Genomic DNA, 15,053 nt, shown 5'->3' with positions numbered 1-15,053 from the left:
TCTTTGGCAGCAGCTGGTGCAGAAGTCAAAAGTCAAGATTCTGCCAGAAGTGGAATAGCCCACTGCCACTGTTAGTATGTAGGATGACTGAGCAGAGGTGTGGCCATCACTCCAGATTGAAATAATTTGTACACAACAAAAATGTAATTTCTTTTAAATGGATGAAAACATGTTTATATTCGCTTAGAAAATCTAATCTAATTAGATCAAGCAGCCATAGAACAGAATGTTTAAAGGCAATTATCGGGAAAGGACAAACAGCCTACTAGTTCACCAGCGATAAATCAGACAATTGGATTATCTGTGATTTTGAAATATTCATTGATGGATTTCAGACAGTAACATTTTGGAGATAGAAAATAACAGCACATATATTTTTCAAATGAAGGCCTTCATGTTGTCCTTCAGAAGCGAAGTAGCCTGATAAAAGCTGATTTTAGCTTGATGCTCACTCAAATCAGCTCATTTTTCATTCCCTTTCTCCTCAGTGAAGCACTTTGTGGATGAACATCGGCTTGAGCTGATCCAGAGAGTGAACATGGTCGCACCAATCTTGGATGAGCTCCTGACTGAGGACGTTATCATGCAAGAAGCCTACGATAACATCATGTCTAAACCTACCACTCAGGATAAGATGAGGGAACTCTATAAGTCACTGAATGCTAGTGGAGATAGAGGCAAAGATATCTTCTATGAGATCCTTAAGAAAGATAAGTTTCTTGTAGAAAACCTCAAGAAACTCAAGAATCAAGAAAATGGTAAGTTGGACAGTGATTAACAGAAGATCATCATGCAAATGATCAATAGACGTCAGCATTTCTGATTCAAACAGATTCAATAGTTCACATCTATTTTCCAGCCGTAGTGTCATGGACAGTGTTGGGCTCGTTACGTAAAAAAGATAATATATTACTCATTAGGCTACATTATATTACATTACATTGAATTACTCTTTTCAAAAGTAATATTATTACTTTACATATTACTCCATGCCAACAGCAACACACAATTGCTAATTGTGTACTTTCTCAAATTCAGACTTTGCAGTGTGTACATGTGAATATAGGCCTAATTGCTTTGCCGGTATGCACAGCTAAGGCTTCAAACTATCTTTTTTCCCCTACAGCCTATGAATGAATCCATGAATTTAAAGTTACCTGCTTAATGAAGAGCACAAGCTCAAAGTGATGATGAGACATCATATTTTAAACAGCTTCTGTTTCAGTTGTAAAATCTGCAACGGGGGCAAACAGGTGGTACACCCAAACAATGTTGATAAGTCGAAAGAGAGGCCAACAAGTGCCAACACATAATACGTAATGTACATCTTTGCATAACAAGTTTGTGTCCGTTAGCCCTGCAACATTAAAGGAGAATTTCGTTTTTTTTTAACCTGGACCCATCTCCTGGCAATAATTATGATTTGGCCACTCACCCAGCGATGTCCGCGGCGTTTCTGGCCGTCCTAGCGTTGTTTTGAGATCAATAGCGTCCAAGTCAGTTGTAAAATGGAGCTGATTTGGGGCCAAGTGTGAGCCTGTCTTTCCTGCATCTAAATAGCTATTTTTATTCCCGTTTTCGCCACATATGGTAATAATGTGATCCCTCAACATCCACCAGAGTGATATTTCGCCCCAGGCCATTTCCTGGACTTTCACAGGGATCAAATTACCTCAAACGTGATCTCGGTCACCAAGTCTCGTGAAGTCCCGCGATACTTTCCTGCCGGCTGGCCAACTACAGGTAGGACGCTTTGCGGTGGTGGTTTTAGCGTAACCTATGTGGGGTTTGGCATAACCTTTGTTATTTCGAATCCCACATAGGTTACGCTAAAACCACCACCGCAAAGCGTGTACCTGTAGTTGGCCAGCCGGCCCCGGTCACGTTGGTGCCTTTCTCGAGCTGCGCTTGCCTGCCCAGACAAACAACTTGATGGTGCCATTGTGGCAGCGATGCGCAATGCGCATTTGGAGACACGCATTTGGAGACCAGCTCATGGTGAGCTGAACGTAGGTTGGTTAAAAATGTGTGTCAGGAGTGGGGAAAATCATATAGGCCTACCGTTTTACAACTGAAGAGTGAATCATTGGACTGAATCACTTCACGCAATTAAGACAACGTGACCATTTCTGACGCAGAAGAAGCAGAATGGATTTGTCCGTTTTTCACAAATAACCCGAAAAAACGAAGAATATAGGTTGCAAATGGTAAATTGCTTGTTAAAGCAGTTAGTCAGAGTATGCCTGACATATTGTTGTCAAGTAGCAATGATTGAAGCTTGATGTGCTGAGCTCAATCAAGCTAATGTTATTAATTTGCACTGCTCTGGCTGTCATTAGGCATTGATTAACTGAATGCTATTGCTAACTGTTACTTTGAACATCCATTTGCAATGATTCTGGCTGGATATTAACTATTGTAAATTTGTCACAATGAATGCAATTTGTGCACAATGTGTAAATACATTTTATATTGATTGTTTAGGCCTAATTATTTGTAAAGTCACAACACATTAGAGATGTGTGTAGTTCTTCATAGATTTAGCCTCTTAATTTTGCTCTCAAATGCACCAGGTTGATGAATTTTACCGTAAATTCCGGACTATAAGCCGCGGCTTTTTTCCCGTTTTTTGGCCTTTTTTGCCCCCTGCGGCTTAAATAACGGTGCGTCTTATCTATGGATTTTTCCAGCAAACGGCCACTCGGGAACCTCCAAAATCTATGGATGTTGGTATGAGGCAGAACGAGAGCAAGACAGACATTATGAGAGCGAGACCCTGATTGGATGATGTTGCAAAAAATGTGCCTCGCGACCTGATTGGAGCACTGTGCCACTACTCTCTCTCAGCCACTACGGTAAAACACCCTCCCTCCTCCCTCGCTCCGGGGGGAAAAAGGCAGCGATTGAGCTTGAAAGACAGTCTGAATGAAATTGAATGTAACATTCCCAATTCTATGTATTACATTCTAAAAAACTAACAGCAACATTTTGGAAGGCTAAGCCACACAACTAGCTCGTTGTAATCTAACATCATGCTTCAAAAGATGGAGAACTGGCTGTGTTACGACGATGGCGGCGAGAAGAAGAAGGAAAGAAGGAAATCGAGTAGCAGCACGTAACCTTGGCATCAGGGTGTTGACACAGAGAGCAGACGGCCGAGGTGCCGTTCAGATCCGACTGAAGGCTCAAGTTTGCCAGTGGATCCTGACAGCGTGGAGGAGTGTCAAAACATCCACGATCAACAACGGGTTCCGAAAGGCTGGACTGCTGCGTGATGAAGAGGAGGACGCCGCCAGCTGAGGGCCTTCAGAGGCTGTTCGATTCCGACAGTGACGAAGAGGAGTTCGTTGGTTTTGAGAGCGACAACGAAGGAGAGAGGAGAGTGGCTGACGAAGCCACCCTGAGCCTGTTCGTTTCCGACACTGAAGATGAGGACTTTGGTGGTTTTAGTACGCAGGAAGAAGACGAAGATGAGGATTAATGACTTGACTTTTCTGGTTACAGCCGTGTACTGCACCTTAGCCTAAAAGATGAAGACGAGGATTAATGACTTTTCTGGTAGGCTGATTACCGTATATTTTAAGCAGCCGTGTTACTGCAACTTTAGGCTTACGCGCTTACTGTCGTGTTACAGGCACTTTATTTTGCACTTTAAAAAAAACACATTTAATTTAGCCATTGATATTGCCTCGTCAAGCGCTGTAAGCTTTGTTTTTTGTTATGGTACTACTGTAGGCTATAATGTAGATCAGTGGTTTTCAACCTTTTTCATGCCAAGGACCCCTAAATTTACACAGCACAGTACATGTTCTGTAGCTACTATTGCACTAAATGGTAACACTTGAATACGTTATGCAAATATGCAACTTGTTTTGTTGAAATGTTAATAAATGGGAGCTTCCCCAAACAGCCATCTCTTTTCCGACAATCCCCTCTGTGCACGAAGCCTTACATATGGTAATTAAACATCAAAACACCCGCGGCTTATAGACCGGTGCGGCTTATAGAAGAAAAAAATAGTCACCTTTGAAGGTGCGTCTTATAGACCGGTGCGCCTTATAGTCCGGAATTTACGGTACTTTAAAATGTACAACATTTTCTTCCAGGGGGAGAATTCCCCTGGACCCCCCTAAGGCCCATCCCATATTTAGCCAGCTACTTTTCCTATCTGGCTGGCTACTCAGAAATGTGGGGCACCCCCTGATATACCTTATAGGGCTATTCAGATTAAGTTGTTCTACTCTCATATTTTGTCTTGTATATCGATCACGGAAGCTTATAGTTTATCCGCCGTTATAACACTGCCGGTGCCGTGTGAGAAAGCTGCCTCAAAGGTATAGTTTACCCACTTTTTTTTACCACTACAGCACTGCAGGCCACAATCTGTTTGAACTTCTCCGCTCCGGCAAGCGCTAGAGAGCACTGTACACCAAAACCACCAGATGAAAAAACAGTTTCTACCCACAGGCCATTACTCTGATGAACACTTAACAAATCCGATTGGTTGCATGAAACCTGTCATGTCCACCCACCAGTAATGAGCTGAATACTGTCCATGGAGTTGGGAATGTGTAACTTATCAGGAAATGTCCTGCATTATCTTTACTCACCACTCATTGACTTCATCTGTTGTTTATTCTTTCAGAAACTCTTGCAGAACAACAATGTCAATGTCAACACAAAGCCCGTCTGAAGCAGAGATTTCAGTGTGTGTTTGAATGGATTGCTAAAGCAGGAAACTCAACACTTCTGAGTCAGATCTACACTATGCTTTACCTCACAGTGGGAGATAGTGGAGAGGTCAATTTTGAGCATGAGGTCAGACAGATTGAGGCAGCATCCAGAAACCAGAGATCAGAAACAATAATCAAAGTTAAAGACATCTTTAACCGCTTACCTGGAAGAGGTAAACCAACCAGAACATTGATGACAAACGGAGTGGCTGGCATTGGTAAAACAGTCTTAACACAGAAGTTCACTCTGGACTGGGCTGAAGACAAAGCCAACCAGGATATACAGTTCATATTTCTGTTCACTTTCAGAGACCTGAATCTGCTGAAAGAGAAAAAGCTCAGCTTGGTGGAACTTCTTCATCGCTTCTTCCCTGAGACCAAAGAAGCAGGAATCTTCAGCTTTGACAAGTTCAAGGTTGTGTTCATCTTTGACGGTCTGGATGAGTGTCGACTTCCTCTAGACTTCCAGAACAACGAGATGCTGACTGATGTCACAGAGACAACCTCAGTGTGCTGCTGACAAACCTCATCAAAGGGAATCTCCTCCCCGATGCTCTCCTCTGGATGACCACACGGCCTGCAGCAGCCAATCAGATCCCTCCTCGGTTCGTTGATGTGTTAACAGAGGTGAGAGGCTTCACTGACCCACAAAAGGAGAAGTACTTCAGGAAGAGATTCAGAAATGAGGAGCAGGCCAACACAATCATCTCCCACATCAAGACTTCACGAACCCTTCACATCATGTGCCACATCCCACTGTTCTGCTGGATCACTGCTAATGTTCTGGAGTCTGTGTTAAAAACCAGTGAGAGCGGAGACCTGCCCAAGACCCTGACTGAGATGTACATCCACTTCCTGGTGGTTCAGTCCAATCAGAAAGATGAGAAAGATCCACACTCAACTACAGAGACCAGGACGATGATTCTCTCTCTGGGAAAATTGGCTTTTGAGCAGCTGGAGAATGGCAACCTGATCTTCTATGAGGAAGACCTGAAAAAGTGTGGCATTGATATCAGAGCAGCCTCGGTGTACTCAGGAGTGTTCACACAGATCTTTAAAGAGGAGTGTGTGCTGTACCAGGACAAGGTCTTCTGCTTTGTCCATCTGAGCATTCAGGAGTTTCTGGCTGCTGTCTACATGCTCCACTGTCACACAAACAGGGATGAGAAGGCACTGGGCACATTCCTGGGAGAAGAATCTGATCAGGACATAATGCTGAGAAGAGCAGCAGGTATATCGGAAGACAATGACCAATCCCTGGATGCCTTCCTGTTGAGAGCCATGGAGAAATCCCTGAAGAGTAAAAATGGCCACCTGGACCTCTTTGTCCGCTTCCTTCATGGCCTCTCACTGGATTCCAGCCAGAGACTCTTACGAGGCCTGCTGGGTCAGACAGAGAGTAGACCAGAAAGCATCCAGAGAGCCATCAACAACCTTAAGAAGATGAGCATTCATGATGACACCTCTCCTGACAGAAGCATCAACATATTCCACTGTTTGATGGAGATTAATGACCAGTCAGTAAATCAGGAGGTCCAACAGTTCCTGAAGTCAGAGAACAGATCAGAGAAGACACTCTCTGAGATCCACTGCACAGCTCTGGCATACATGCTGCAGATGTCAGAGGAGGTTCTGGATGTGTTGGACCTGAACGCCTACAACACATCAGCGGATGGACGAATCAGACTGATCCCAGCTGTGAGGAACTGCAGGAAGGCTCGGTTAGTCCTGGTCTGAATACCAACAGTATAAAACAGTGTAGACTCTACAGGATGGCTCTACATTGTAGAGCCACCTTCATATCTGAGACCATCAGAATTACAATAAACATCTATAGTTCCTCAAACATAGACACTATTAAAGGAACACTGATGATTTTCAACCAGCTTTGTATCATTACAAAATCAGTTTTACTGTATATCTGAAAACTGCAGTTATGCAGGCATTCATTTAGTTTGACAGTTATTGAGAGTTGATTTGAGTTAAATTGTTTATTTGTTTATTAAAAATGATCCCCATTAGCTAGACGACAGCTAGTCTTCCTGGGGTCCAAGACAAAATACACATTACATGACACGCAACAATTAAAATACAAAAACACAAAGGAAAAGAACAGAAGAAAGAATAAAAAGCAAATCTAAGTTAGGCCCTCTAGCTGGCCAATAGCCCAAATATTAATATATGGTCCGTACAACTCTATACTTTAGAAAACAAACATAGAAGGAAAAGTGATGTGACAAACATCATTGTGTGTGATAGTGTGTGTGTGAGTGTAGATGGGATCTGAGCATCCTTTTAAAACCAAATATTACAATCTATAATTATTATATATATCTGCCACAAATTTTGGGACGTAATAACTCCCACAGTTTTCACACCACATAGACATGCCAGAACTCAAAACGTGCGGCTCATTGAGGACAAGGCTGCTATGACTTTTGTAAGGGTTTGGTCAAGCGGTTTGGTCGCTATTCGCGATTAAGCGCAAGTTTTTTTCCCATTCACACTCGAAAAATCTTGCATTAAATTACCTGTATCTCAGAAACCATACGAGGTACAGCTACAGGTACACCAATTGACCAGATGGTGGCACTATAACACCCCTCTTTACATTTTGGTCCATAACTTTTGAACCATAGGGTCCCCAATCAAACTTCTTTTTTCCCTGGATTAACACCCATTTCCGTCTGACTAGATTTTCCGCCATTTTGAATTTAGTCCAAAACTGTTTTTTTTGTGCAATTCCACCTTCAAATTTTGTCCAATCTTCACCAAACCAAAGCACACATCATGTGTGGACTGTCCTGCACAACACTGATTTCGCGGATTTAAAAAGAAAACGCACCATTGCGACTTCCAAAGTGCTGTGGGTAGGGCATATTTCACAAAGATTGCCATAACTCTGGAACACAACGTCCGATGCTAACCAAACTTGGTACAGGTGTGCAGGGATGTACTCTGAGCTGATTAAAAAACAATTGTGTCATTTCGCCTATAGGGGGCGCAATAGCAACATTAAGTACCTGTAGCTCACAAACCATAAGAGCGACTGTTCCCAAATTCGGTCCATATGTTCAGAGTACTCTTCTACTCTGGCCTAAGATATTACACCGATTGACCTGACGGTGGCGCTATAACAGCCATCTTTACATTTTGGTCCATAACTTTAGAACCGTAGCTTCTACAATCAAAATTATTTTCCCCCAGGTTTCCTTGGCTCGTCTTACGTTTACTTATTGCTGTGCTCTAAAAACAATACTCCTATTGACCTGATAGTGGCGCTATAACAGCCGTTTTGGTCCGTAACTTTTGAACTGTAGCGTCTACAATCAAAATTATTTTGCCTCTGGATTCCTTGGCTCCTCCTGCTTCTCCTCACATAGGTCCACCCATAACTACTTAGTCCACCCTAGTAACCGTCTACAAACACCCTAGCGACCAGCTGGAAACACCCTAGCAACCAGTTACTACATCCTTTAACCACCTAGAGACGTGCTAGCTACACATTGCCGATTAGGGCTGCATGGGCAGGTGTGTTGCAAGGAGGCAGGGCGTGGCGAGGACAGCAAGCACAATTACATTTTTTTAAGAATTTTAGATATTCTAGTTGGTTTTCTGTCTGGGCAAAGTCATCTGACCAGTATTTTGTATTTTATTTTTATGTTATAAAAATATATATATAAAAATATATATAAAAAAAAATATATATATATATATATATATATATATATATATATATATATATATATACAAGTATGCAAGTTACATACGAGGAATTTGTCTTTTATTTCCACAGTATGCAAGGAATACGAGGAATTTGTCTTAGTGTCTGTATGCAGCGTAGCGGTCAGATCAATATACAGAGATAAGAAGTAGGAAAGCTAGATAAAGACAATCACAACGTTGCAAGTGCAATCAAATCGAGTAGATATATATATAATATGTACATGAGTGGAGGTGTGTTTTTCCATGGATAATAAATATGAATTTACGTTGAATTTACATGAGATTTACAGACTGAGTTAAATAGGCGTTGAAGCCCCATTCAGCAACTTTTCCAAGTTTTGCTATTGGAGAAACTGCGCCCTCTGGGTGCAATAGTATCGGTATCAATATTGCCGTTCAAAGTCAACAAAACACAGCGCCAGAAAGCTCTATTTACATGTTGTGACATCGGGTACTCACCACGTGATGAAATAATAATCCATAGTTACGTGAAACGTCATTTTCATAGCAAATCCACACCGAGGTACTTCCTTGTTTTCAGGAACACAACACTCCCGCTGTACAGCGCATGCACACATCTTGCCTCCGGGACGCAGGCACCAAACTGCTTAGTCCCAGGAGAGGCCTTTGGAGGGCGGTGTGTGACCAATAGAGGTGACATTCTCCCTCTTACAAGTGACTGTACCATCTTCAATGACTAAAAAGCTGTTATATTAAGGTGAAAAAGTTACTGATTGGGGCTTTAAATAGGCAGTGAATTTATATGAATTTACATTAAAGTAAAGTTAAATATGAGTTTACATTAAATGTACATGAAATTTACAGTCCCAGTTAAACAGGCATTAAATCAGATATGAGTTACAGTTTTATGGGGGGGGGGGGTTCAGCTGAGTTCAGGAGGAGGTAGTGGGTTTGCGGGGGGGGGGGGGGGGGGGGCTGATGTTGGCGAGGTCCTTGGTGGAAGGGGTTCCCAGGCCTTGTTGGTGAGGCTGATGGCGATTGGGAAGAAGCTGGTCTTGTGGCGAGTGGTTCTGGTCTTGGCAGGCCTCCGTCTCTTGCCGTGGGGGAGTGTCGTAAAGAGTTTGTGGCCAGGGTGGGAGGGGTCGGTCATGATTAGGGATGTCCGATATTATCGGCCTACCGATATTATCGGCCGATATTAGCATAAAAAAATCGATATCGGAAAATATCGGTATCGGTTTTCATGCCGATTTTTTTTTTTTTTTTTTTTTTTTTTAAATACAGGGGGAGTCTCACTGAAAGCAATGCTCTCTTTTTCAGGAGTGCCCTGTTCACATTCACACACACATTCATACCTGGAAGCTGACCAGTACAACCACAGTCTGATCTGTTGGCCACTGAGCAGCTCCACTGGAGCGGTTGGGGTTAAGGGCCTTGCTCAAGGGCACCTCAGTGGTGGTAATGAGGGAGGGGCAAGCGCTGCCTTTTCACTTTCCCCACCCAGATTTATCCTGCCGGGCCCGGGGATTGAACCGACAACCTTTTGGTCACAAGTTCGCTTCTCTAACACTTACAACTTTAACACAACATGCATATTATATATTAAACTCTTCAGCTACATTAAGCTACATTATGTAACTTGTTACGTGAAATTTTGGTGGAAAAAAAGCCCGCTTATATCGGTATCGGTTGATATCGGTATCGGAAATTAAGAGTTGGACATTATCGGATATCGGATATCGGTAAAAAAGCCAATATCGAACATCCCTAGTCATGATCTTGCAAGACCGCTTCAGTGGCCTGGCTGCATGCAGGTCCTGGAGGGATGGCAGGTTCAGGGCTGAACGATTTGGGTAAAAAATCTAATTGCGATTTTTCTGACCGATATTTTTCAATTCAAGTTTCAGTGCAATATTAACTGTAATAAATGTAAAACACAATGGAGCATTTGCCTACCACATTCAAACATCACAATCAACAAACTGCTCTATAATGCAAGGATGAGAACTTGGATAAGAATTCCTTCCAGCAACATTTATTTGCTTTTAAACAACAGCTGCAATTCTCTCTGTGTCTCAGTCTGAGACACAACTCAAGTCTTAAGTCTTTAACAATAAAAACAAAACAAAAAGCACCAGCATCGCCGCAGCTCTTGAAGTAACTGCCCAAGGATCGCTTGGCCTTCTTTGCAGCCGATGGCCTGGCTCCTTCCTGTGCTGCACTTTGAGGCACAGCAGCAGCATCTGGGGGTGATGGCAGCCCTCTTCTCCTGCAAAACACAGACACAACTGTTAAGTTTCACATTAATGCAATTCACAGCACACACATTCATTCACACATCAAAGACGGGGCACAGGGCAGGCTATATACACAAGCAGTGTTTCAGTGAAGCCCTATTTTGCAAGGAAAGGAAGGGGAGAGAGAGGGAGGATGAGGAGAGAGGAGAGAATTAATGCAGGTTACCTTTAGTGCCACCTGCACTTGTTCCATCTCTGTCTTCACCCGGGCCTTGATTTGTGGGACATTCTCTCCACTTATGTAGCTTGTTCGCAACTTTTCTGAAAAACAAAATAATTAACACATTGAGTGCCAGCGACGCCATATGGCGTCAAGAGAAATTTACCGTACGCTGCCAGCGACGCCAAATGGCGTCAATAGCTCCAAATTCATATTTTGACGGGGGAATGTCGATCTAAGCCTCTTACATCGCCTCTTACAATATGGGAGCTGTTGAATGTGTCTAGCCTATTTTACAGAACCCTTAGGTGGCGACAGTGCCCTCCCGATTAGACAGAGGCCAGGAGAAAAGAGAGAAGAAGTAATGAGGAAACGGAAATCGCCATTGATATGCTTGAAGCATAACGTTACTTGGCTGTGCCTGTGAAAAGCAGTCATCTGCTGCCACGGTTGAGCCCCATCCGTGTGCGCTGCGATGGTCCATCCATATGATTTAGTTGCCGACACGGCGACAGCGGCGTCTTTCTGAGGGGTTACATTGTTCTCGGCTGGGAGCCGAGGACACGCTGTGAAGGAGCGGGGGATGCAGGCAGCGGACTTTTCAGTTCAGAGCAAACAGAGCAAACCGCAGAGCAGAGACACTCGACTCCTCCCACCACGGAGGAGGGGGAGGAGGGGGGTGGGCATGCAGGGCACTAACAGCATACAAGCATTGACCAGAGTTGGGGGTAACGCGTTACTGTAATCAGATTACTTTTGTCAGTAACGAGTAGTGTAAGGCACTACTGTACCTAAATGCAGTAATCACATTACAGTTACTAATCAAACGCTTACCTCGTTACATGCGTACTAGCAAGATAAGTATAGAGAGAAAAGATCTTCCTTTAAACAGCAGATCCTGTGTCCCATCAGACAGGTCATTTAACTGCACAGCAGAATCAATCATGGTGCCAATATTTCAACTTTGTATTAGCATGCAGAACAGCACTATTAGTCGACACATAGCTTATCAGATAACTAACATCATGCATATAGAACAATAAATCATTTTAACCTCCAAAACACATTGACAAACAAACAATTGACACAAAAACACAGGGCATGCTGGGAACTCCGCCCACTTTCCTCTTCCACGGGTTAAATTTCCCAGAAGGCTTTGCATAACTTCTTACACTCTGTTTTACAATTAAATCAGGCTAAAGAGTGTTAGATATAAATAATATGTATTTTAACACAACATGCAATTCTGGAATATCTGAATATTGGACAAAATTAAATTAAATTAAATGTCAACATAAACCATAAGAGAAACCCACATGCAGTGATGGGGTCTGTAAATACCCCTTGTAAATACAACGTGTTCTAGGGAAGTGGGTATGTGCGGTATGTTCCATAATAGTCTGCCAGCAATCTGCCAAAAAGCGCCGTCTTCTACAACAAGTTTTTGTTGCGCGGAACAAGGCGATGTTACGGAGTAACGCAAAAGTAATGTAAGAGTAGTGTAACGAATTACTTTCTCCAGGGAGTAATCAAGTAAAGTAAGGCATTACTTTTTTTGAAAGTAATGTGTAATGTGTAATATATTACTTTTTTGAGTAAAGGACCCCAACTCTGCCATTGACACACACACACCCAGGCAGCAAGCAGCAGGCTTGAACTCAAAGCAGAATTCATTCTGTCGCCTTTCTAACATAAAGATGTGATTATCTCAAAAACTAATTTCAGCATGCTCTTTTCGGTCGAAAACTCTTTTTCAGAGGGGTGTATTTCCAAAATGGAACGGTTTATAAACACAGTTTTTTTTTTAAATGAAACAGAAGGGTTCAAAGTTTCATTGAGGCTATTGGTTGTCCATATAAGAGGAACACAAAAAATGATATGGCTATATTAAAATGCATTGCGGCCTATGTGGCACAGTACAGCACCTTTTGCCCAAGGGCCGTGGCACTCAAAGTGTTAACCAAATTATTCTATAAGGGACAGTCCGTTATATATGAGGGGGGGGGGGGGTATGGTGCAGGGGCGACTTTGTTTTCGTTTTTTTCCTTCACCCTCCCCAGATCTATAAATATTTTTCCATGTCCCTCCCTGAGTGACTGGAGATAAATGCCTCCCTCCACCATAAATAACCACACTATCATATTCACACCAAAGGTAGTATTGAAGAAAATATGACCTTTTCCGATGATTTGGATACGTTTGATAGCACCCTATGACATCGGGGGAGAGAGGGGGCGGGGGGCATATAACGTTTAGTACCCAGCCCAATAACGGCCTCATCTCCTAGTTCTAAAGCCTACAGTAGCCTAGCCAGGGCCGGCGCGTGCCATTCTGCCGCTCTAGGCGAGAACAAATTATGCCGCCCCAAATTGGCAACACCATACCAGCATCAAAGTATGCATGACGCAATATGCAGGCATTTTGCACATCCATATAGCCTACCTACAAAAATAACGCGCCACAGGTCTGCACAGGTCTGCATAATAACTCCAATAACCACAGCAGTCATGATACAGCACAGCTATTTTCCAAATAATCACATTTTTCAGACCCTCAAACTATGCAAATCTCTCTTATCTACCACTTTCTCATGTGCATAAAACACACACATGGCACAGTAATATAAGACTCACAATGTATTTAGCCTATAGCCTATATATCATCAGCAGATTCACAACTTACCCCCTAGATATGTATCAGAACAGTGATTTGAAAATACCTATGGAAAAAACCAAGAAATGACATATGCTCTTGTCTATACTAAACTCTTTGGCTGTGTTCAAGTCAAGATTTTTTTTTCGGAAATCGACGTCATTACAGTTTGCCTACCGCCTCAAAAATAATTTATTTGAGAGGGGCAATATCTTTATAAATATCAACAACTAGCCAACGCTGGTGGCATGTATGGAAACAGTCTTGCTCAAAATGGTTGAAAGTTATATCAATTTGGTAATTCAGTGGCGAACTAGAAATTTAATTATTTTTTTCCATGTATGTGTATGTGGGCGTCTTATCGATAAGAGCAAAGTGAGGCGAGGCTCGTTTACCGCAGCACACCGCACAATAGGACAAACCCCCCGCTCTGGGGTAACACAATGCGAGATTTCTCCACGTCATTCCCTCGTCCAACTTGACATGAAAGTCCCTTTTTAACACGTTCACTGCCAATGGCGAGTTGACTCGTCAAAAAAAATCCAACGGTTCACTGCCAACGACGAGTTGAGACGTCAAAAAAAAAAAAAAAAATTGACGGTGCTGGATCAATGCCCCCCACGTCTCCTATAAAAATATTGGAGCTACCGAACGTGTACAACCCATTCCACCGACCCACTAAGTGGCGACAGTGCTCTCCATTCTAGAGGAAGGCAAGCAAAAAGCAGTGTGAGGAAGCCATTCTCATGAAAATGGATTGGCAAAAACGCTTTCGCGCTTGGGAGCTGGCGGTGGGGTTTTGCAAATTTGCATAATAGATTACGGGTGGAACACACTTTGAAACACGCAGCATAAATAAGACCAGAATCGCAAAAGCTTCATCAAAGCTCTCAGAACCCCGCCACGGGGTTCTGAGAGCTTTGATGAAGCTGCTGTGCCGCCAGCAGACAGGCACAGCAGCAGCAAAGCAGTGAGACTGGTGACGCGAGGTTACAGCAGCAACAGAAACGAGCTTGTGACACGGCCGCTGCAGCCAAGAAGACACACACGGAGGGAGGAGTTTGAAAGAGAGGGGTGTTTCCTGCTGTTATGGAGGAAATTACTGTTCAAAACTATTGTTTAGATGTCTGACGTCTTACTGATGCCAAAAATGAATGGTTAAAGTGACTGTTCTATCGAATTTCACAAAAAGCCGTTTATCTCTGAATAAATTTTCAGACGCTGAAACCATGCTGTATTCAACTGCTAATGCTTACATAACTACTAACTCTACAAACTAACTCTTTTAGACAGAGAAAGCACACATTCTATTAGTTCTTTTGAGATATTGTGTGTTCACAAAATCCTAACAGAAACGAATCCTCGGCTCTTGAAAGATGAGCCAGAATCCTAAAAAAAAAAACTCTGGCAGAAGCTAACTACAGTATTGAAAAACGGCTGGCAGTGAATGTGTTAATTTTAGTTTTCCTCTCAGCAGAGCTCAGCAGAGCGCTGTAGGCTGCTCCCTCTTCCCTGGAAAAGTCA

At 42.8% G+C, this 15,053-nt stretch overlaps 1 protein-coding gene across 1 annotated transcript in view; it reads left to right on the top strand.

Moving 5' to 3' along the window:
- The window catches only part of LOC310773364 (NACHT, LRR and PYD domains-containing protein 3-like), a gene marked incomplete at both ends in the record, with an annotated part of 57,702 nt that overhangs the window by 13,005 nt on the left and 29,644 nt on the right, over window positions 1–15,053 (top strand). Inside the window, 3 exon segments of the mRNA XM_083633233.1 lie at window positions 489–758; window positions 4,646–5,239; window positions 5,242–6,454. Coding sequence (XP_083489359.1) covers window positions 489–758; window positions 4,646–5,239; window positions 5,242–6,454 — 2,077 coding nt within the window.

This window comes from Poromitra crassiceps, assembly GCF_964638095.1.
Source record: "Poromitra crassiceps genome assembly, chromosome: 3".
NCBI classification, from domain to species: Eukaryota; Metazoa; Chordata; class Actinopteri; order Beryciformes; family Melamphaidae; genus Poromitra; species Poromitra crassiceps.
The sequence above is the reverse complement of the archived record's forward strand: the minus strand, read 5'-3'. Positions and strand labels throughout refer to the sequence as shown.